Source organism: Panthera onca, chromosome D1, assembly GCF_046562875.1.
Source record: "Panthera onca isolate mPanOnc1 chromosome D1, mPanOnc1 haplotype 2, whole genome shotgun sequence".
Lineage (NCBI taxonomy): Eukaryota > Metazoa > Chordata > Mammalia > Carnivora > Felidae > Panthera > Panthera onca.
In genome coordinates, this window is record NC_138348.1 from 12,818,802 (window position 1) to 12,836,709 (window position 17,908).

General features: G+C 50.8%; 1 protein-coding gene across 10 annotated transcripts in view; it reads left to right on the plus strand.

Moving 5' to 3' along the window:
* Nucleotides 1-3,979: 3,979 nt before the first annotated feature.
* The window catches only part of SLC43A1 (solute carrier family 43 member 1), a 32,865-nt gene continuing 18,936 nt past the window's right edge, over nucleotides 3,980-17,908 (plus strand). Inside the window, exons 1-3 of one of the 10 annotated variants that reach the window (XM_078433492.2) lie at nucleotides 5,750-5,864; nucleotides 7,977-8,174; nucleotides 13,246-13,583. Coding sequence is in view for 3 of the 10 variants with exons in the window: in XM_078433489.2 (XP_078289615.1) it covers nucleotides 5,711-5,864 (154 nt within the window). In the remaining 7 variants the exon portion in view is untranslated. Of the gene's footprint in view, nucleotides 4,373-4,834; nucleotides 5,152-5,697; nucleotides 5,865-7,976; nucleotides 8,175-9,110; nucleotides 13,584-17,908 lie in introns of those variants that run through there. The other 9 variants (XM_078433493.2, XM_081790258.1, XM_078433491.2 and 6 more) reach the window with 9 other exon arrangements.

Sequence of the window (17,908 nt, forward strand, 5' to 3'; positions counted from 1 at the left end):
CAAAGTTGGACACTTAACTGAGCCACCCAGTGCTCCCAAATCTGTTTCCAGTAGATCGTTCTGATTGGATGGTGGGGTCATGTGCACAGGTGGACTCAGAAAGGCCAGGTTGAGAGGGGCGCCTGGCTGGCTCAGTCGGTGGGGCCTGCAACTCTCCATCTGGGCGCTGTGAGTTTGAGCCCCACCTTGGGTGTAGAGATTACTTAAAATCTTAAAGAAGAGAGAGAAAGAAAGCCCAGGTTGAAAGGACCTGCTGGTGGCAGCTGCTGATGACCTGGGCTTTGGGATGGCAGTGGATGGAGACCAGAGGTCTTTAGAGATAGGACCCACAGGCTCTCTAGACGGGGTGGATGCGGAAGATGAGGCTGGAAGCAAAGTCGGGTAACTCCAGTTCTGTGGCTTAAGCAACCAGGTTGAGGGTAGTGCTTTTACCCACATAGGCAGCAACGGAGCAGGAGCAAGTCAGGGAAGAGGAAGGTCATTTATGGTCATTATTGAGCACTTATTATTTTATTCTTTAAGTAATCTCTACACCCAATGGGGCTCGAACTTAAAATCTCAAGATCAAGAGTCACATGCTCCACCAACTGAGCCAGCCAGGCGCCCTTTTTATTTTAAGATTAAAAAAATTTTGTTTCCATTTTTTTTTTTTTTTTTTTTAATGTTCATTCATTTTTGAGAGACAGAGACAGAGCACGAGTGGGGGAGGAGCAGAGAGAGAGGGAGACACAGAATCCGAAGCAGGCTCCAGGCTCCGGGCTGCCAACACAGAGCCCGGTGCGGGGCTGGAACTCATGAACCGCGAGATCATGACTTGAACCGAAGTCGGACGCTTAACTGACTGAGCCACCCAGGCGCCTCCCAAAAGTTTTTAAAGTAATCTTAAAAATAAGTTATTTTAAAGCATAAAATTCGGCGGAGCCTAGTACACTGACAAAGTTGTACAACCGTCTCTACTATCTAATTGCACATTTTCATTGCCCCAAGAAGAAGACTCATACTCGTTAGCAATCACTTCCCACCTTTCTCTCCCCCAGCTCCTGGCAACCACACAAATCTACTTCTGTCTCAGCGGTTCTGCCTAATCTGGGCATTTCATATAAGTGCAGTCATACAGTATGTGGCCTTCTGTGTCTGGCTTCTTTCACCCAGCATGCTTACAAGGTTCTTCCCTGTGGCAGCAGCACCAACTGGTACTTCATTCCTTGTGACCAAATACGACCACACTGCATATTAGTATACACACATTTTGTTTTATCCATCAGTTGACGGACCACTGAGTTGTTTGCACTTTCTGGCGATCCCGAATGATGCTGCTATGAACATTTGTGTCCAGATTTCTGTGTCCGTGGATGTTCTCGGTTCTCTCGGGTATATTCCTAAAAGTGGAGTTGCTGGTCACGTGGTAGCTCCATGTTAATGATGCCAGAAGCTGCCAAACTGTTTTTCCAAAGCAGCTGCACCATTTTATTTACATTCCTCGTGCAAAAGTTTATAATAACTACTTATTAGAAGAAATCATGTCTTACATACTGAACTGGATACTGTCATTTCCAGCACTTACCGGACTAGGAGAGGGGGGCTCAGGAGCGTGCGTGCCTTGAGCAAAATTGCTCAGCTCATCTGCTGCAAAGCCAGGATCAGGACCCCAGCCTGTGTGCCTGCGAAGCTGGTACTCTGGTCCGCTCAGCTGTGAAGCAGGCTGCAGCTGGCAGCCAGCAGGAGAGCCCATGTGACATGGGTAGTGTCAGGGAAACGGAGTCTAGGAAGGGATTCCTTTTGGGGGACAGGAAGGGGGCTGATAAATCCTATCAATTCTGATATGGAAGTGTGTCTTAGATCTGTTCCCTTCTATTTAAAAAAAAATCTAAACTATTAGAGTCGCTTTAAGGTCTCTCAACTGTTCTAGGTTCTCTCTCCTTTCCAGTATATCCTCCATTCCTTAGGCACACAAACTCGACCACATCTAATCGCCATCCTTAAAGAAAAGAAAGAAAAGAAAAGAGAAAAGAAAAGAAGACAAGAAAATGCAATCCCGGAGTTCCTGTTGCCCATCTCCCGACACTGAAAGTCCTTGGCCTCACAGAGGTCATTCCAGACTGACCCCAGCTTACTTTTTCAGCTTCATTTCCCACCCACCCCCCTTTCGTTTATCCAGCACATTTAGCCAGGGGCTCGTTACCGGCCGGGTGCTGGGATAGGTGGCAGGCACATACCTACCACGTGGCACCTGCCCTCAAGAAATTTACAGCTTGTGGGGGGAGGAGGCAGACAGCTACACCAATGAGTCTAGGTCAGTGTGAGGGCTTCAGCAGAGGTTAGACTAGTGTTTTGGGGGAATACATGGGCAGCCGCCCGCCCCCCCGGCCGAGCAGACCAGACAGTTTCCAGAAAAGGGTAAAACGTGAGGTGAGTTGTGAAGGATGAGTACGTTGGAAATGAAGAAGGGAAGCTGTCATGCCCACCAGAAGGAGAAGCAGGTGCAAAGGCAGGGAGGTATGAAACCAGCTGGCCTCACACTTCCCTCCACAGGTGCTTGCTGAGTGCCTCTTAGGTGCAGGTGCTGTTCTAGGTGCTGGGGATACAGCAGTGAGCACAGCTGTCCAGGCCCTCCCCCTCCCGGAGCTGAGAGTCCATGAGGGGAAAACATGGACCGGTGTCAGGGATCAAGAAGGGGCAAGGTTTAAAGTTGTGGGGGCCCGTGGACCCCTAACGCCCACGGAAGGGGTCCATAAAGCCCTGAAATTTGAATGTGTGTATGTGTTCCTGGTCACACATGCATTTTCACAGGGAGTGCGCTCAAAACATTGCATATTGCATTCTCAAAAGGATCTGTGACTGTCTCAGGTTAGAACCCTTATTCTAGGCTAAGCTAAGGTGTTTGACCTTGATCGGGAAGTTCTGCGAGTCACTAATGAATTTTAAAAGGTGAAACCATCAGAGCCTGACACCCCGCTCCCGCCAGAGAGAACTCCTTGTGCCCTTTTCACTGCTAAGCCTTTGCTCTTGCTGTTGCTTCTGGCCTAGAGGGATGGAAAGGGCCACACTTAAAAGCCCGAAGATCTGACTTCACGTCTTGCCTCCACCTACCATGTTCCAGCCGCCAGCCGCCAGCCTTCTCCCAACCCCTGTGGGGTTGAAATGAGACCATGATGTTTTGAGGGTTTAATGGTTTTTGTTTGGAAAGCGCCCAGAGTTTAGTAGCCACTCAGCAAATGTGAGTTCCCTCTCTTGGCTTGGTGGCTTGGCCATTAAGGGATCCCCTGGTCTTGAGGTCTTCATGGCCAGCCGCTCACATGGCTCCAGAGCTTTGTGGATATCACCACTACCACTCTCAACACGCTGTATTAAGTTCACATCAGTATTGACTGGCCTTTGCTTCACCTCATTAACCCACACCTCCCCTCTATTTCACAGATGAGGAAACTGAGGCCCAGGGAGGTGGGGAGATTTACCAGGAATCAGTGTCTGGAAGCATCCTATTTCCAGGTCTTCTGAAATAATAATAGCAATAGCAGTAACAACAATCAACATTTGTTGCACGTACCCCACGCTGAGCGCCGGGCTCAGCATTTGACCTGCATCATAACCCTTAACTCCGTCCTTCACCGCCCCCCGCCCCCCTTATCCTAATTTACAAAGAAGGAAACCGAGGCTCAGGGAGTTTAAACAACTTGCCCAAGTTAAGCCAGGCCAGTCACTTTCAAAGTCCAGATGCAGACCTCCAGCTGACTAACTCTAAGGAAACCCATGTCATTCTGCTTCTCAGAAAACACTACTCCCAACTGCACAGTTCAAAACCCCACCCAAGCCGGCCCTGCATCGGGGCCAGTCGGCTCCAGCTCAGTCGTTCTCTGTTTTGACCAAGGATACAGAGGGCGCTGCCCAACTCGTCTGGGGGGCCCGAGGGAGAGGGCGGGGGTGGGGGTGGGAATTCTTTGTGCTGGGGCGTGTGCTGCGGGGGAGTATCTGGGGACCAGAGGGCGAGTCACGTGCGCGTGAAACTAGACCTAGGGGGAGGGGAAGGGAAGGGAGCCCCCGCCCCCACCTCGGGGCGCAGCCCGGGACGGGTGTAAATACAAGAATTAACTCCGTGGATCCGCTCCGCCTATGCCCCGTCTCGCGGATCGGGGGTACCCGGCGGGTTCCCCGCTCCCCGACTTCTTCCGAGGGGGCAGAGAAGGCAAGAACACCAGACTGCGGCGCTGAGTCCCCGAGGCGGCCCGGCCCCGGCGCGCAGAGAAGTCCGATAGCCCGTGCGGTTCGCAGCTGGGCCCGCGCGACCACGGCCGCAGAGCGTGGACGCGCCGCGAAGGCGCTGCGCTCCCGGAGGCGTCCGCGGCCGCGGGAGGCGCGCTTCCCCCCACCAGAGGTGAGCGGCGGGTGTGGTTAAGGGGGTCCCCGGCTGCGGGTCCGCTGGGAGCCCCACGGGCCGGCTCCCACCGACACTCCCAGGCTCCCCAAGAAAAAAACCTGCTCGCTCCCCCGAGCCCGTAGGGTCCCGCGGCTCGCTGTCGCGTTTCTCCAAGCGCGTCCCTCCCTCCCTTTCCTCCGGCCCCTCGGGTACTCCTCTTCCTCTCGGCCCCTTCGGCTGCACTTCCTCAGTTTGGAGCAACACTCTTGTGGGAGTTTGAACCGACCTGCGGGCGCGCCGGAACCCAGAGCCCCATTTCACAGATGAGGGTACTGAGGCCCCGGGAGCCGCGGCTGGTGCCTTCCGCCCCTCCCTCGCGCCCTTCCCCCCTTTGCCCTTCCCAGTCCCTCTCCTCTCCGCGGCATCCGTCTCCCCCCTGCCGCTCCCCACCCCCGCGCCGCCCGTGTCCCGTCTCCTCCCACGGTGGTGGCGGCGGCCGCGGCCGCGGCGGGGGGAGCTCTGGCTCCTTCCCTCCCTCTGGTAAACACACCCGCCCGCCGCCCGCCCGCGGGGAGCTCGGCCCTTATAAAGTCAGCGGCCGCGGGACTTCCTGCCGGAGCGCGAGCACCCTTCCCCGACCCGAGAGCGCGGGCTGGCTCGGATGAGCGCCGCGTGGTGGCCCGCGCCCTGCCGAGTGAGTGAGGGGCGCCGGGGCCGCCGGAGGGCCCGCCCCGGGTCTCCTTCCACGTGGCAGCTGTCTGCCTGGATCGAGGGACGGTGGGGACACCGGGCGCCTGGTGCGGAGAGGCGGAGGGCGGAGGGCCAGCGGGGGCCGGGCCCCAGAGGAGAGGAGTGGTCTTACTGGGGCAGCAGGAATGGGGGCGGGGGGTGTCTCAGGCTAGTCCCAGACTTCCCCTTCCTCCTCCTGCTTGCTTCTGGGGGTCCTTCCTGGCGCGGGCGGCCGGATGCTGGCCAGCGGTGGCTTCAGAGCGCGCCCTGCCCCTTGCTGACCTTTGGGGACTTGGGGAAGTGCGGGTTTGGGCCCGGGGAGCCGGGCTCTGCGCGTTCTGGCCTGGCTGGAAGAGCCCGGCAGCGCGCCAGGAATCTGTTGCGCTCAGACAGGACCTTCCTTGTTTCCGATAGTGGCCCGGCGGGAGCGCAGCGCCGCGTGAGCCCCTGGCACTGCCAGTGCGCCCAGAGCCAGGTCGGCGGCACCCGCCGGGAAGCCCAGGGCCCTGGGACCTTCGCGGGCAGGCTCGAGGGGTCTCAGGAGCCGCCGGGATGCGAGACCCTTCCCCGGGGCCGCCGGGGGTCCGTTTGCTCAGCGCGGTGTTCCTGTGCAGGCTCGCGGCCAGCATGGCCCCCACGCTGCAGCAGGCGTACCGGAGGCGCTGGTGGATGGCGTGCACCGCGATGCTGGAGAACCTCTTCTTCTCTGCCGTACTCCTCGGTTGGGGCTCCCTGCTGATCATGCTCCAGAAGGAGGGCTTCTACTCCATCCTGTGCTCAGGTACGCCCGAGGAAGGGCACGTCGGGCTGGGGCAGGGGCAGCAGAATGGGAAGGTGGAAGCTGGAAAAGAACGCGAGGCTGAGCGGACGGGACGCGGGGCTGCCTAAGACAAGCACTGCGCAGGCGTTGGGACAGCCCCACTTCTTGACCAATTCAAACTTCTTCTAGAGAGTAGGTGGGTTTTGCCCCCTCTACCTCGTGTATCTAATCTAGGCTTCGCTGAATGCCAGGTATCGTGCTGGGCATTCAGACCCTTTGGCAGCTTCAGGTCTAGATCAAGATGGAGACCCCTAGAAGGAGAACAGGCACCCAGCTGGGTGAGGCATGTTTTACCAGGACTCCTATAAGGCTAAGTAAGACAAAGGAGAGCCTACAAAGTGCACTTGAATGTTAACAGGCCGGTGCCCCTCCTTTTCCAAGACTTTGAGCCCAGGGTCTTCAAATCACCATCTGCACAAAGTCTAGAAGCCTCATTTCCTCCAGGCCAGGCACTGTGGAGGGACCCTGCTTTCCATTTCAATTCCTTTGGCTTCCCTTGTGGTGTCTAATGAGGAAGTAGGAATTCTAATGCTCCTGAGGGGAGGGGAGGAGTCCAGGTCCCCTCTGAATTGTTTTCCCTGGCAACTGGAGAGGACCTGCCCTTTGTCATGTAATGGTCTTGATTCCTGCACTGCTCCTTCCGGCCTTCTCCACCTGTTTGTTTGTTTTTTAAATCAACTTTATTGAAAATTAATTTACATCACATTAAAACAATTTTTTTGTAAAAAAAATTTTTTTCTAACGTTTTATTTTATCTTTTGAGAGAGAGAGACAGAGCAAGAGCAGGGGAGGGGCAGAGAGAGAGGGAGACATAGAATCTGAAGCAGGCTCCAGGCTGTGAGCTGTCAGCACAGAGCCCGATGTGGAACTTGAACCCATGAACTCGAGATCATGACCTGAGCCGAAGTCGGCCGCTCAACCGACTGAACCCCCCAGGCTCCCCTACGTCACACATTTTGATCAGGCTTGACAAATGTATACCCCGGGAACCACCACCACCATAATCGGTATTTAGAATATTTCCATCACCCCCAGACTCCTGCTTCCCTTTTGTTGCCCACCCCTCTACCCGTGCTTTTTAAAAATACATGTGAGAGCTTTATTAAGATATAAGTCACATACCTTATGACTCACCCATTTAAAGTATACAATTCAATAAGTTGTGCAACCGTCAGCATAATCAATTTTAGAACATTTCCTTTACCCCAAAAAGTAACCCTGTACCCATTAGCAGAATCCTAGGTTTATGTGGGACAAAAATAGATTTTTTTTTTTTTTTTTTGGAAAAGCACTTGTTACCTTTTAGTAGACCTCCCTCCATGGGGCTTCAAGCTGCCAGGACACAGCCATTCCTACCCCTTGATCTTCTCTTCAGCTCTTCTGTTGAAGAATTTGGCCTTCACAATGACAGGCTGCTTGGGGGAGCCCTCTCCTGTCCAATACTTTGTAATAGCCTGATGGTACCACATCACTGATAGGAGCTGTTCTGTATATTTCAAATAAATGGTGTCTTCTAATATTTGGGCTTTCGTTACAGGCTTTTTTCACTTAGCATGATGTTTTCAGGGTTGTAGTGTAATAGGTCGACTTATAAGATATCAGAAAGCTTACTGTATATAAGTTCGTCTTAAACTCACCTTTCATGAATAATTAAGATAAAAGCTTATGCAGTTCCCTATTAGGGTTATCGGAAATTACTAACCACCCTATCTCGCTTCCGTAACTTCGCCTGCTTGTTAAGTAGATAACTTAGGTTGCAAAACGCTCCCCACCCCTTCTACCAAGATCTGGCCTAGGCAAGACCAACATGTAAAAAGTCACGAACTCACTGCCCCACGGTATCTTAGGTGTCTAACTATGATTGGTGATTTTAAACCCTCTTAGAACAAAGAACTTTAAATTGATAGGTTCCCGCCAAAACTAACGGTCTGTGTGTCACAATATAATTGGCTACCGTGAAATGCTGTAAATTGTCATTGGTTAACTAAATAATGACGTACTCTGACTTGCTAAAATCCATGTAAGCTCCTGCTACCTTTGTGCGGGGCCATTCTCTGCACTTTTCTCCTTAAGATCAGGAGATCAGGTTTGGCCCGGCCGTGAATAAAATCTTGCCTCGCTTCTATTCGGCGTCTGGTGTTTCATTTGGAGGTCCCACCGAGATTCTATGACCACCCGAAATTCGGAGGCCGAAGCGGAACAGCTAGGGGAGAGCTCCCGAGAGACGTTCCTCGGCCCCGGCCTTCCGTTCTCAGACCTGGCTTAAGCAAGGTATGCGAGGCGGCACCTATTTTCTATTTTCTGTTCTCTGTTTTCTGTTACTGGACAGATCTGATTCTAGGAGGGAAGGCTGGACGCGGCTTAACTTCCCCCTAGCTGGTATCTGGTGGAGACGTCCCCAGCACCATCTGGGTCTCCGGAACCTCTGGGTCTCCGGACCCTCTGGGTCTTCAGATCCTCTGGGTCGGGCTTGATCACCCCAACCATTTGTTCTATGTTCAGTGCTCTGTGTGCCCTGTTAAACGTTTCCTGTTAACCTATCATTATCTCTGGTGTGACCCACTGTTTAACCTCCGCCATGGGTCAGTCTTCGTCCAAGCCTTGCCCCCCCCCCCTCCCCCCCCTTAAATGGATCCTAAATAACTTCTCTGGTTTCAGAAAAAGAGGAAAGAACTATGGCTTTAACCTAAAGCCATCCTGGCTGCGGACATATTGCCAACTGGACTGGCCGACATTCTCTGGGGTTGACTGGCCCCCCACAGAGGGCTCCTATAATCTTAACCTTGCTTATGCTGTCCGCGGGATTTGTTATGATGTTCATCCCCACAGGAGCCATATGTTGTGACTTGGGTCGACCTAGAAGACCCACCTTCCTGGCTGAGAGAGTGCCAGAAACAGGGCCAAAAGCTGTCATCTGGCATCTCCCTTTCCCACTCCCCTTCCTCTTCTCCTCCAAACTCCAAACCCTTGCTTCCCGTCACTCAGCCTTCAAAGAGGCTTTACCCAGTGCTTCAGGAGATAACCCGAAGGGACGGACTTGTTATCCGATCCTCAGAGACCACCTCCTTCTCCCCAGACTCCAGTAGCTCCCCAGGAACCCAAAGCCGCAGGAGACCCTTTGACTAGTCCCCCACATACCAGATCAGGAGCCCTCTATAGAGGAGAACACCAGTCCTCTGATGCCCCAGTTCCCATCCTTCTTCTTAGGCAAATGGCTCCGGCTCCCGGTCCAGATGGGCAGCCAACACGCCCAACGCTTTTCTACACTCCTTTCTCCACCACGGACCTCTACAACTGGAAAACTCAGAACCTGCCTTTCTCTGAAAACCCCCAGGGCCTAATTGACTTATTGAGCTCTATTTTCACCACCCACTTACCTACTTGGGAAGATTGTCACCAACTCTTGCAGGTTTTACTGACTTCAAGGAAAGGGCCCGAGTGCCCCGGGAAGCCACGAGAGCAGTCCTCGGCCCAGACAGAATGCCTACCACAGACCTTCACAGAATTGAGCACGTTTTCCATTCCGCGCCGCCCCATTGGGACCCTAACGCGGATAATGGTAGGGAGCGTCTACTCCAGTATCGCCAGATTCTGTTACAGGGGCTTCGCGCAGCGGCACGAAAGCCCACCGATCTGACAAAAATTCATGACACGGTCCAGGGACCGAAAGAGTCGCCTGCAGCCTTCCTAGAAAGGCTTTACCAGGCTTACCGCTTATATTCTCCTATTGACCCCGAGGCAATAGAGAACCAAAAAACCATTAATATGGCTTTCGTTTCTCAGTCGGCCCCAGACCTCCATAAAAAGCTCCAAAAATTAGAAGGATTCGAAGGAAAGCTAATTTCAGAGTTGGTAGAAATAGCCCAGCGAGTTTTTCAGAGCAGGGACAGCTCTGCCGTTATGCAAGGGAAGGAAATAGGGAAAGTCCTTGTAGCAGCCTGGGGAAAACCCCCAGGCAACAGCAAAGGACAGGGAAGGCCTCAACCCTGAGGCCAGAAAAGACCCTGAGCAACATTGGGAAAAAATCAATGTGCTTATTGTAAGAAAGAAGGACATTGGAAAGATAAATGCCCCAACAAAAAGCCTCCCATCCTGGTCGCCCAGGAACAATGACACCACCACAGCTCCCCTCTTTCCCTGAATCCCCAGGAGCCTGTGGTTACCCTCAACATAGAAGGGAAAGAAACCAGATTCCTGGTTGACACTGGGTCTTAAAGAACCCTTAGGACCTGTGATTAAAGAAAAGGTATACATTCCGGGAGCCACAGGACAAACGCAAGGCTACCCGCGGACTCGTGCCCGAATCACTGACCTAGCTGAAGGGACTATTACTCATTCCTTTGTGCTCATACCTGATTGCCCATATTCCCTTCTGGGGAGAGATCTGTTGCACAAGCTTAAGGCCCAAATTTCCTTTACCGGAAATTCTATAGACTTGAACCTACCGCCACCTGCCATTCTAGTTCCCTGCCCTATATCAGAGGAATATCGACTCTTAGAAAAACCAGAGCAGAAAGCGTCTCCATTAATAGAAAAGTGGAAAGAGACAATTCCTACAGTTTGGGCTGAAACTAAGCCCCCTGGACTAGCCATTCGACAAGTGCCGCTAGTGATCCAGTTAGCTGCCACAGCCACCCCCATCCGGGTGAGGCAATATCCCATCAGCCAGCAAGCGAGGGAGGGAATTGCCAAACACATCAACCGCTTGCGAGAAGCTGGGATCCTAATGCCATGCCATTCCCCCTGGAATACTCCCTTGCTTCCTGTCCCCAAACCTGGGACTTCAGAATATAGGCCGGTACAAGACCTCAGAGAAGTTAACAAAAGGGTGGAGACAATTCATCCTACAGTCCCCAACCCCTACACTCTCCTGAGTGAACTCTCACCAAATTACTGCCTTTACTCCGTCCTGGACTGAAAGGATGCATTCTTTGCTTTGCCGATTGCAAAGGTCAGTCAGCCTATTTTTGCCTTTGAATGGACAGACCCAGGTGGAACTTACAATGGACAGTTAACCTGGACTCGACTGCCCCAAGGGTTTAAGAACTCCCCCCACTCTTTTTGATGAGGCTCTCCGAAGGGATTTGGTCCCCTACCGAGAGAGCCACCCAGATGTTGCGCTGTTGCAATATGTAGATGACTTGCTCCTAGCCGCTGACTCCTTAGAGAACTGCACGAAGGCTACAGAGGATCTGCTAAGGGAATTAGATGTCCTGGGATATAAAGTTTCTGCAAAGAAGGCGCAAATTTGCTTGGACTCTGTCATATATTTGGGCTACCAACTGCATGCAGGCAAGCGATCGCTGGGGCCAGAAAGAATCCAAGCTATCCTCAACATTCCTAAACCCACAACTAAAAGGCAGATCAGGGAGTTCCTAGGAGCTGCTGGGTATTGCCGCCTCTGGATACCAGGTTTCGCTGAAATGGCAAAACCCCTGTACTCCGCCACTGGGGGTGAAGGAACTGAGATGGTCTGGGGAGAACAAGAAGACAGGGCTTTTGAGCAGATCACGAGCGCCCTCACCCAAGCCCCAGCCCTAGCTTTACCTGGTATTACCAGACCCTTCCAACTATTTGTGCATGAGATCCGGGGAATTGCTAAAGGGGTCCTTACTCAAACTTTGGGCCCCTGGAAACGACCTGTAGCCTACTTGTCCAAGCGGCTGGACTCTGTTGCCACCGGGTGGCCCAGTTGCCTCAGAGCTGTTGCCGCCACTGGTTAAAGAAGCTTCCAAACTAACGGTTGGGCAAGACCTTCAGATCATAGGACCTCACGCAGTAGCATCCCTGCTGCACTCCCCACCAGACCAATGGATCAACGCACGAATCATCCAGGATCAGGTATTGCTATTAGACCCTCCACGCATCACTTTGCTGAAGGCAGAGGCTTTAAATCCAGCCACGTTGCTACCTGATGACGACTCAGAGGCCCCACGCCACGATTGCTTGGAAACTGTGAGTACTCTTACGGGACTGAGGGGGGGACTTAAGAGATCAACCTCTGTCAAAGGTGGATTTCGAGCTGTTCTCTGATGGCAGCAGTTTTGTCAAAGATGGGATCAGATATGCAGGTGCAGCTGTAGTGACTCAGGACCAGGTTATCTGGGCCCAAGCCCTTGAGCACGACACTTCTGCCCAAAGAGCAGAGCTGATGGCGCTAGCCCAGGCCCTCAGATGGGCAAAGGGAAAAAACGGTGAACATTTTCACGAATAGCAGGTATGCATTCGCCACCGCCCATGTTCATGGAACTCTATATGAGGAAAGAGGACCGTTAACATCAGGAGGGAAGGAAATTAAAAAAGAAATCCTGGCCCTACTGGAAGGAAGCCTTATGGCTTCCTAAAAAGGTGGCCATTATACACTGCAAGAGCCACCAAAAGGCAGACTCGCCCCGAGCGAAAGGAAACGCCTTTGCTGACGCAACGGCAGAGGCCACAGCAGAAAGAGATGTTCTCCCGATTAAAATTTTGCCTCTGCTGCCTCCACGCTTTCTCTCCACGGAACCGTTTTAGACCAAAGAGGAGCTACGCCTGATAAAAACCTTGAGGGCAGAAAGAGATGACCAGCATTGGTATCACCTCGAGGACGGACGCATCTTCATACCAGAAGCTATAGGACGGACCTGGCTCCCGCAAGTCCACAGCTCCACGCATCTAGGGGCAACCAAGTTGTCTGAACTAGCCCAAAGAGACTATTTTATTCCAAACCTTAATAAAGTTGTACCAAGCCTAGGAGACTGATGCAAAGCCTGTGCTCAGACTAACCCCTCTCCCAAGTTTAATTTTTCAGGACGGCGACTACGCAGACAGATACCCAGAGAAATATGGGAACTTGACTTCACTGAGATGAAACATGGACCCTATGGCTATCATTATCTCCTCGTACTGGTGGACACCTTCTCTGGATGGTTAGAGGCTTTCCCCACTAAAACAGAGTCCGCTCAGATAGTGGCTAAGAAATTACTTCAATGAATTGGTTCCCCGATTTGGCGTCCCTGTTGGTTTGGGGTCAGATAATGGCCCGGCTTTCATAGCCCAGATATCTAAAATGTTGGCCAAAAGCTGACAAATTAATTGGAAATTACATTGTGCCTACCACCCCCAAAGTCCAGGGCAGGTAGAAAGAATGAATAGAACTCTAAAAGAAACCTTGACTAAATTAATTCCAGAAACTGGCGAAAACTGGGTAGGCCTCCTTCCTTTTGCCCTCCTCAGAGTATGCTGTATACCTTACGTAAGAGGCATTCCCCCCTTTGAAATCCTATTTGGAAGACCACCTCTCTTGCTTCCAAAACTGGGAGATGAACAATGGGCGGAAATCTCAAACCAACATCTCCTTAAGTCCTTGCAGGCTCTACAAAGTACATTTCCAGCCATCCGTAACCTAGTAAAAGAAAGCCGGAAGGAACCTCCCTCTGCAGTCGAACCATCAGACCAAGGACTCGGACCTGGAGATTGGATCTGGATGCAACGTCACACCTCCCCAAATTTAGAGGCACGCTGGGTTGGGCCTTATCCGATCATCCTGTCCACCCCATCCGCTGTGAAAGTTGCCGGCCGGAGCCACTGGGTCCATCGCTCTCAAATTAAAGCGGCACACCCCGACCACATTCCTCTACAGTGGACTGTCAAACGGACCGAAAATCCTTTGAAGGTCCGGCTGGTAAAAGAATCCGCTGGGTAATTTTGTTCTTAATAATTTCCTTGGTCGGAGAAACATGTTCTGACCACGCCCCTGTCCAGTACCGTTGGATAGTTAGCAAAACCACTATGGGACAGGTTTTAGCAAATTCTACCTCTTACGCTTCCCCTGCCTTGACCTTTAATCTGTGTCTTCTGTTCCCCATTGAGTGGAAACAACAACCATGATATCAAGGTGCTACCGGAGTTTTGCCTTACCAGAGAACCCCAGACTGCCCAAGTTTCAAAGGAGTACGGCTTTATGCTTGTCCCTCTGATGGGCCCGCCGGCTGTCAAGGACGAGGCCAGTTTCACTGTGCCTCATGGGGTTGTGGAACCATAGCTGACTGGGTTACTGAAAAGGATCAGTTTATACGGTCTGTAAGAGCAGTGTCTCCGACCGAGAGTCAACACCTAGTCACCATCATCATCAAAAATGGTTTAGATCCCTGATGGAATACAGGGGAAACATGGGGATTGAGATTATACGTTTCTGGTCTTGATCCCGGCACTGCGTTCACCATTCAGAGGTTTAAAGTTAGAGTCACCCCTAGAGCGCCCATTGGGCCCAATCCTGTAATTAATCCTCTCCCTGACCCTGAAAAACTGCCCCCCAGGCCTCTAGCCCAGTCATCAGCTAAGTTTACGGCCCGTTCGCCCACCACTGCTGCCCTTGTGTTGACTCCTCCCCCCGCTAGGAACAAACCTGAAGTAAGAGAGACCGATACCTTTAAAGCCTTGTACTATACCTTTAAGTTTTTAAATGCCACCAACCCTAACATCACTTGGGATTGTTGGCTGTGTTTGGATCCTAGGTCCCCCTACTACACAGGAATAGGTGCTCCAGTCCCTTTGGGAACGAGAGAAGACCAAGTCAGGAATTTGAGCCATGGCCAGATAGAGGGTCATTGTACCCGGGGCAGAACCCAAGTCTCACCTTAGGAGATCTAGAAGGAGTGGGGACTTGTTTCTGTGCTGGAAATTACCAGATGAAACAGTCCAGGTATTTGACTTATTGTAACAGCACCATCTACTTGCCAAATAATACTTATGTGGGGGGTACCCTTTACTTCCTTGTACCACCCTCTGGGACTTGGTTCGCTTGCTCCTTGGGTTTAACCCCTTGTTTAAACCTCCACCTTATAATCAAGAGGTCTGATTTCTGCATTCTAGTCCACCTCCTACCCCAGGTCTTCTACTTTTCAGGTGAAGGAGGAAGTGAACCCCTAGGTTTCATTCCCCAGTCTCGATTTACGAGGGAACCCATTTCTACTATCCTAGTGCCCCTCTTTGTAGGACTGGGGGTTGCAGGATCCTTTGGCGTAAGTACTGCCGCTTTCATCACAGGGGATCAGAACTTCAAATTACTAAGCAAACACATTGATCAGGATATATCAGAATTAGAAAGGAATATCAATAAACCATCTGAATCTGTAAACTCTTTAGCGGGGGTGGTACTTCAGAATCGGAGGGGCTTAGACCTGTTATTTTTATAACAAGGAGGGCTTTTATGGCCCTTGGGAAACAGTGCTCTTTTTATGTCAATAATTCAGGAATCCTCAAGCAGAGCTTGAGTCAGGTCAGACAACGACTAGAGGAAAGAGAAAAACAAAGACAAACTAATCAAAATTGGTATGAGTCTATATTTTCCTGGTCCCCTTGGCTAACAACTCTCCTAAGTGCCCTTGCGGGACCCCCTATCTTTCTCTTTCTAGCTATAACTATAGGACCTTGTTTGATAAAACTACTCCAGTTCATAAATCGAAAAATAGGATCTATAAAGCTTATGGTATTACGTAGCCCATAGGTCCCACTAGCCCAGATGCCAGAATAAGGTTATTCAAAGGTTTGAATAACTGACAGACAGGAGTGGGAAATGTAATAGGTCGACTTATAAGATATCAGAAAGCTTACTGTATATAAGTTCGGCTTAAACTCACCTTCCATGAATAATTGAGATAAAAGCTTATGCAGTTCCCTATTAGGGTTTTTGGAAATTACTAACCACCCTATCTCGCTTCTGTAAGTTTGCCTGCTTGCTAAGTAGGTAATTTAGGTTGCAAAACGCTCCCCCACCCCTTCTACCAAGATCTGGCCTAGGCAAGACCAACATGTAAAAAGTCACGAACTCACTGCCCCACGGTATCTTAGGTGTCTAACTATGATTGGTGATTTTAAACCCTCTTAGAACAAAGAACTTTAAATTGATAGGTTCCCGCCAAAACTAACGGTCTGTGTGTCACAATATAATTGGCTACCGTGAAATGCTGTAAATTGTCATTGGTTAACTAAATAATGACGTACTCTGACTTGCTAAAATCCATGTAAGCTCCTGCTACCTTTGTGCGGGGCCATTCTCTGCACTTTTCTCCTTAAGATCAGGAGATCAGGTTTGGCCCGGCCGTGAATAAAATCTTGCCTTGCTTCTAGTCCACGTCTGGTGTTTCAGTAGCAGGTGTCAGGACTTGGTGTCTTCCCATTGCTGAGTAAGACTCCACGGTATGGATCTACCACATTGTATTTATGCATGCATCAGTTGATAGGCATTTGTTTCCACTCTTTGGCTATTATGGATACTCCCGTGAATACTTAGGTACAAGTTTTTGTGTGGACATATGCTTTTCTTCCTCTTAGGTATTTATCGAGGAATGGAATTGCTAGGTCATATAGTAACTATGGTTAACACTTTGAGAAAACGCCAGACTGTTTTCCACGGTGGCTGCACCTTTTTTTTTTTTTTTTTTTTTTTTTAGTATCTATTTATTTTTGAGAGAGAGAGAGAGAGAGAGAGAGATGGAGAGCAAGTGGGGAAGGGGCAGAGAGAGGGAGACACAGAAGCTGAAGCAGACTCTAGGCTCCGAGCTGTCAGCACAGAGCCCGACGCGGGGCTTGAACTCATGAACTGTGAGATCATGACCTGAGCGGAATTCAGATGCTTAACGGACTGAGCCACCCAGGTGCACTGTGGCTGCCCCATTTTACATTCCCACCAGCGGTGTATGGAGTTCCAGTTTCTCCATATCCTCACCAACACTAATGATTGCTCGTCTTTTTTACTATAGCCATTCTAGTGGATACAATATTCTCTTTTTGTGGTTTTGATTTGCAATTCCCTAATGGCTGATGATGATTAGCATCTTTTCATGTGCTGCTTGGCCCTTGGTATATCTTCTTTGGAAAAATGTCTTTTCAGATGCTTTGGCCATTTTTAAGGCGGGTTATTTGCTTTTTTATTATGGAGTTGTAAGAGTTCTTTATATTCTGGGGCGCCTGGATGGCTCAGTCAGTTAAGCGGCCGACGTCGGCTCAGGTCATGATCTCGCGGTCCGTGAGTTTGAGCCCCGAATCAGGCTCTGTGCTGACAGCTCAGAGCCGGGAGCCTGCTTCAGATTGTGTGTCTCCCTCTCTCTCTCACCCTCCCCCGTTCATGCTCTGTCTCTGTCTCAAAAAGAAATAAACGTTAAAAAAAAATTAAAAAAAAAAAAGAGTTCTTTATATTCTAAGTGCAAGTCCCTTATGAGAGACATGATTTGCAAGATTTTTCTCCTCCCTGTGGGTTGTCTTTTCACCTTCTTCATGGTGTCCTTTGGAGCATGAAAGGTTTTTTAATATTGAGGAAGTCCAGTCTATCTTTTCCTTTGCCATTTGTGTCTTGCTTCATGTTCAAGAAATCATTGCTTAGTCTAGGATCACAAAGATTTATGCCTAGGTTTTCTTCTAAGAGTTTTTATACTTACAGCTGTTACATTTAGATCTAGGGTCCCTTTGGGGCGCCTGGGTGGCTCGGTTGGTTAGGCGTCCGACTTTGGCTCAGGTCATGATCTTGTGGCTTGTGAGTTCGAGCCCCGCGTCGGGCTCTGCGCTGACGGCTCAGAGCCTGGAGCCTGCTTCGGATTCTGTGTCTTTGTCTCCCTCTGCCCCTCCCCTTCTCACACTCTGTCTTTTTCTCAAAAATAAATCAACATGAGATCTTGGGTCCCTTTGCGGGTAATTTCTGTCTGTGGTATGAAGTTTCCACTTGGTGTTTTGAGTTGACCAGAGGCTGAATATGTGTCTGACCCCAGTTGTCTGGGATACCTAGAGGTGACCAAAGCGAACCCTCCTACTTTCTCTGAACTCATTTGTCTGTTGTTGGAAAGCAAGGCACAAGGTGTCCCTCCTCCCCCTCAGGTGACTCCAGCCTAAATCTAAATCGTCAGCCATTGGGCTGATGGGGGGAGGGTGCTGTACCCTCTTGGCCTCAGTCACGCTGCCCTATCGAAAGTGCTTGCTTTCCGCTTCTTGAAGTCTCATTCATTGTGGACCCAGCCTCCCTCCTCAGGGTT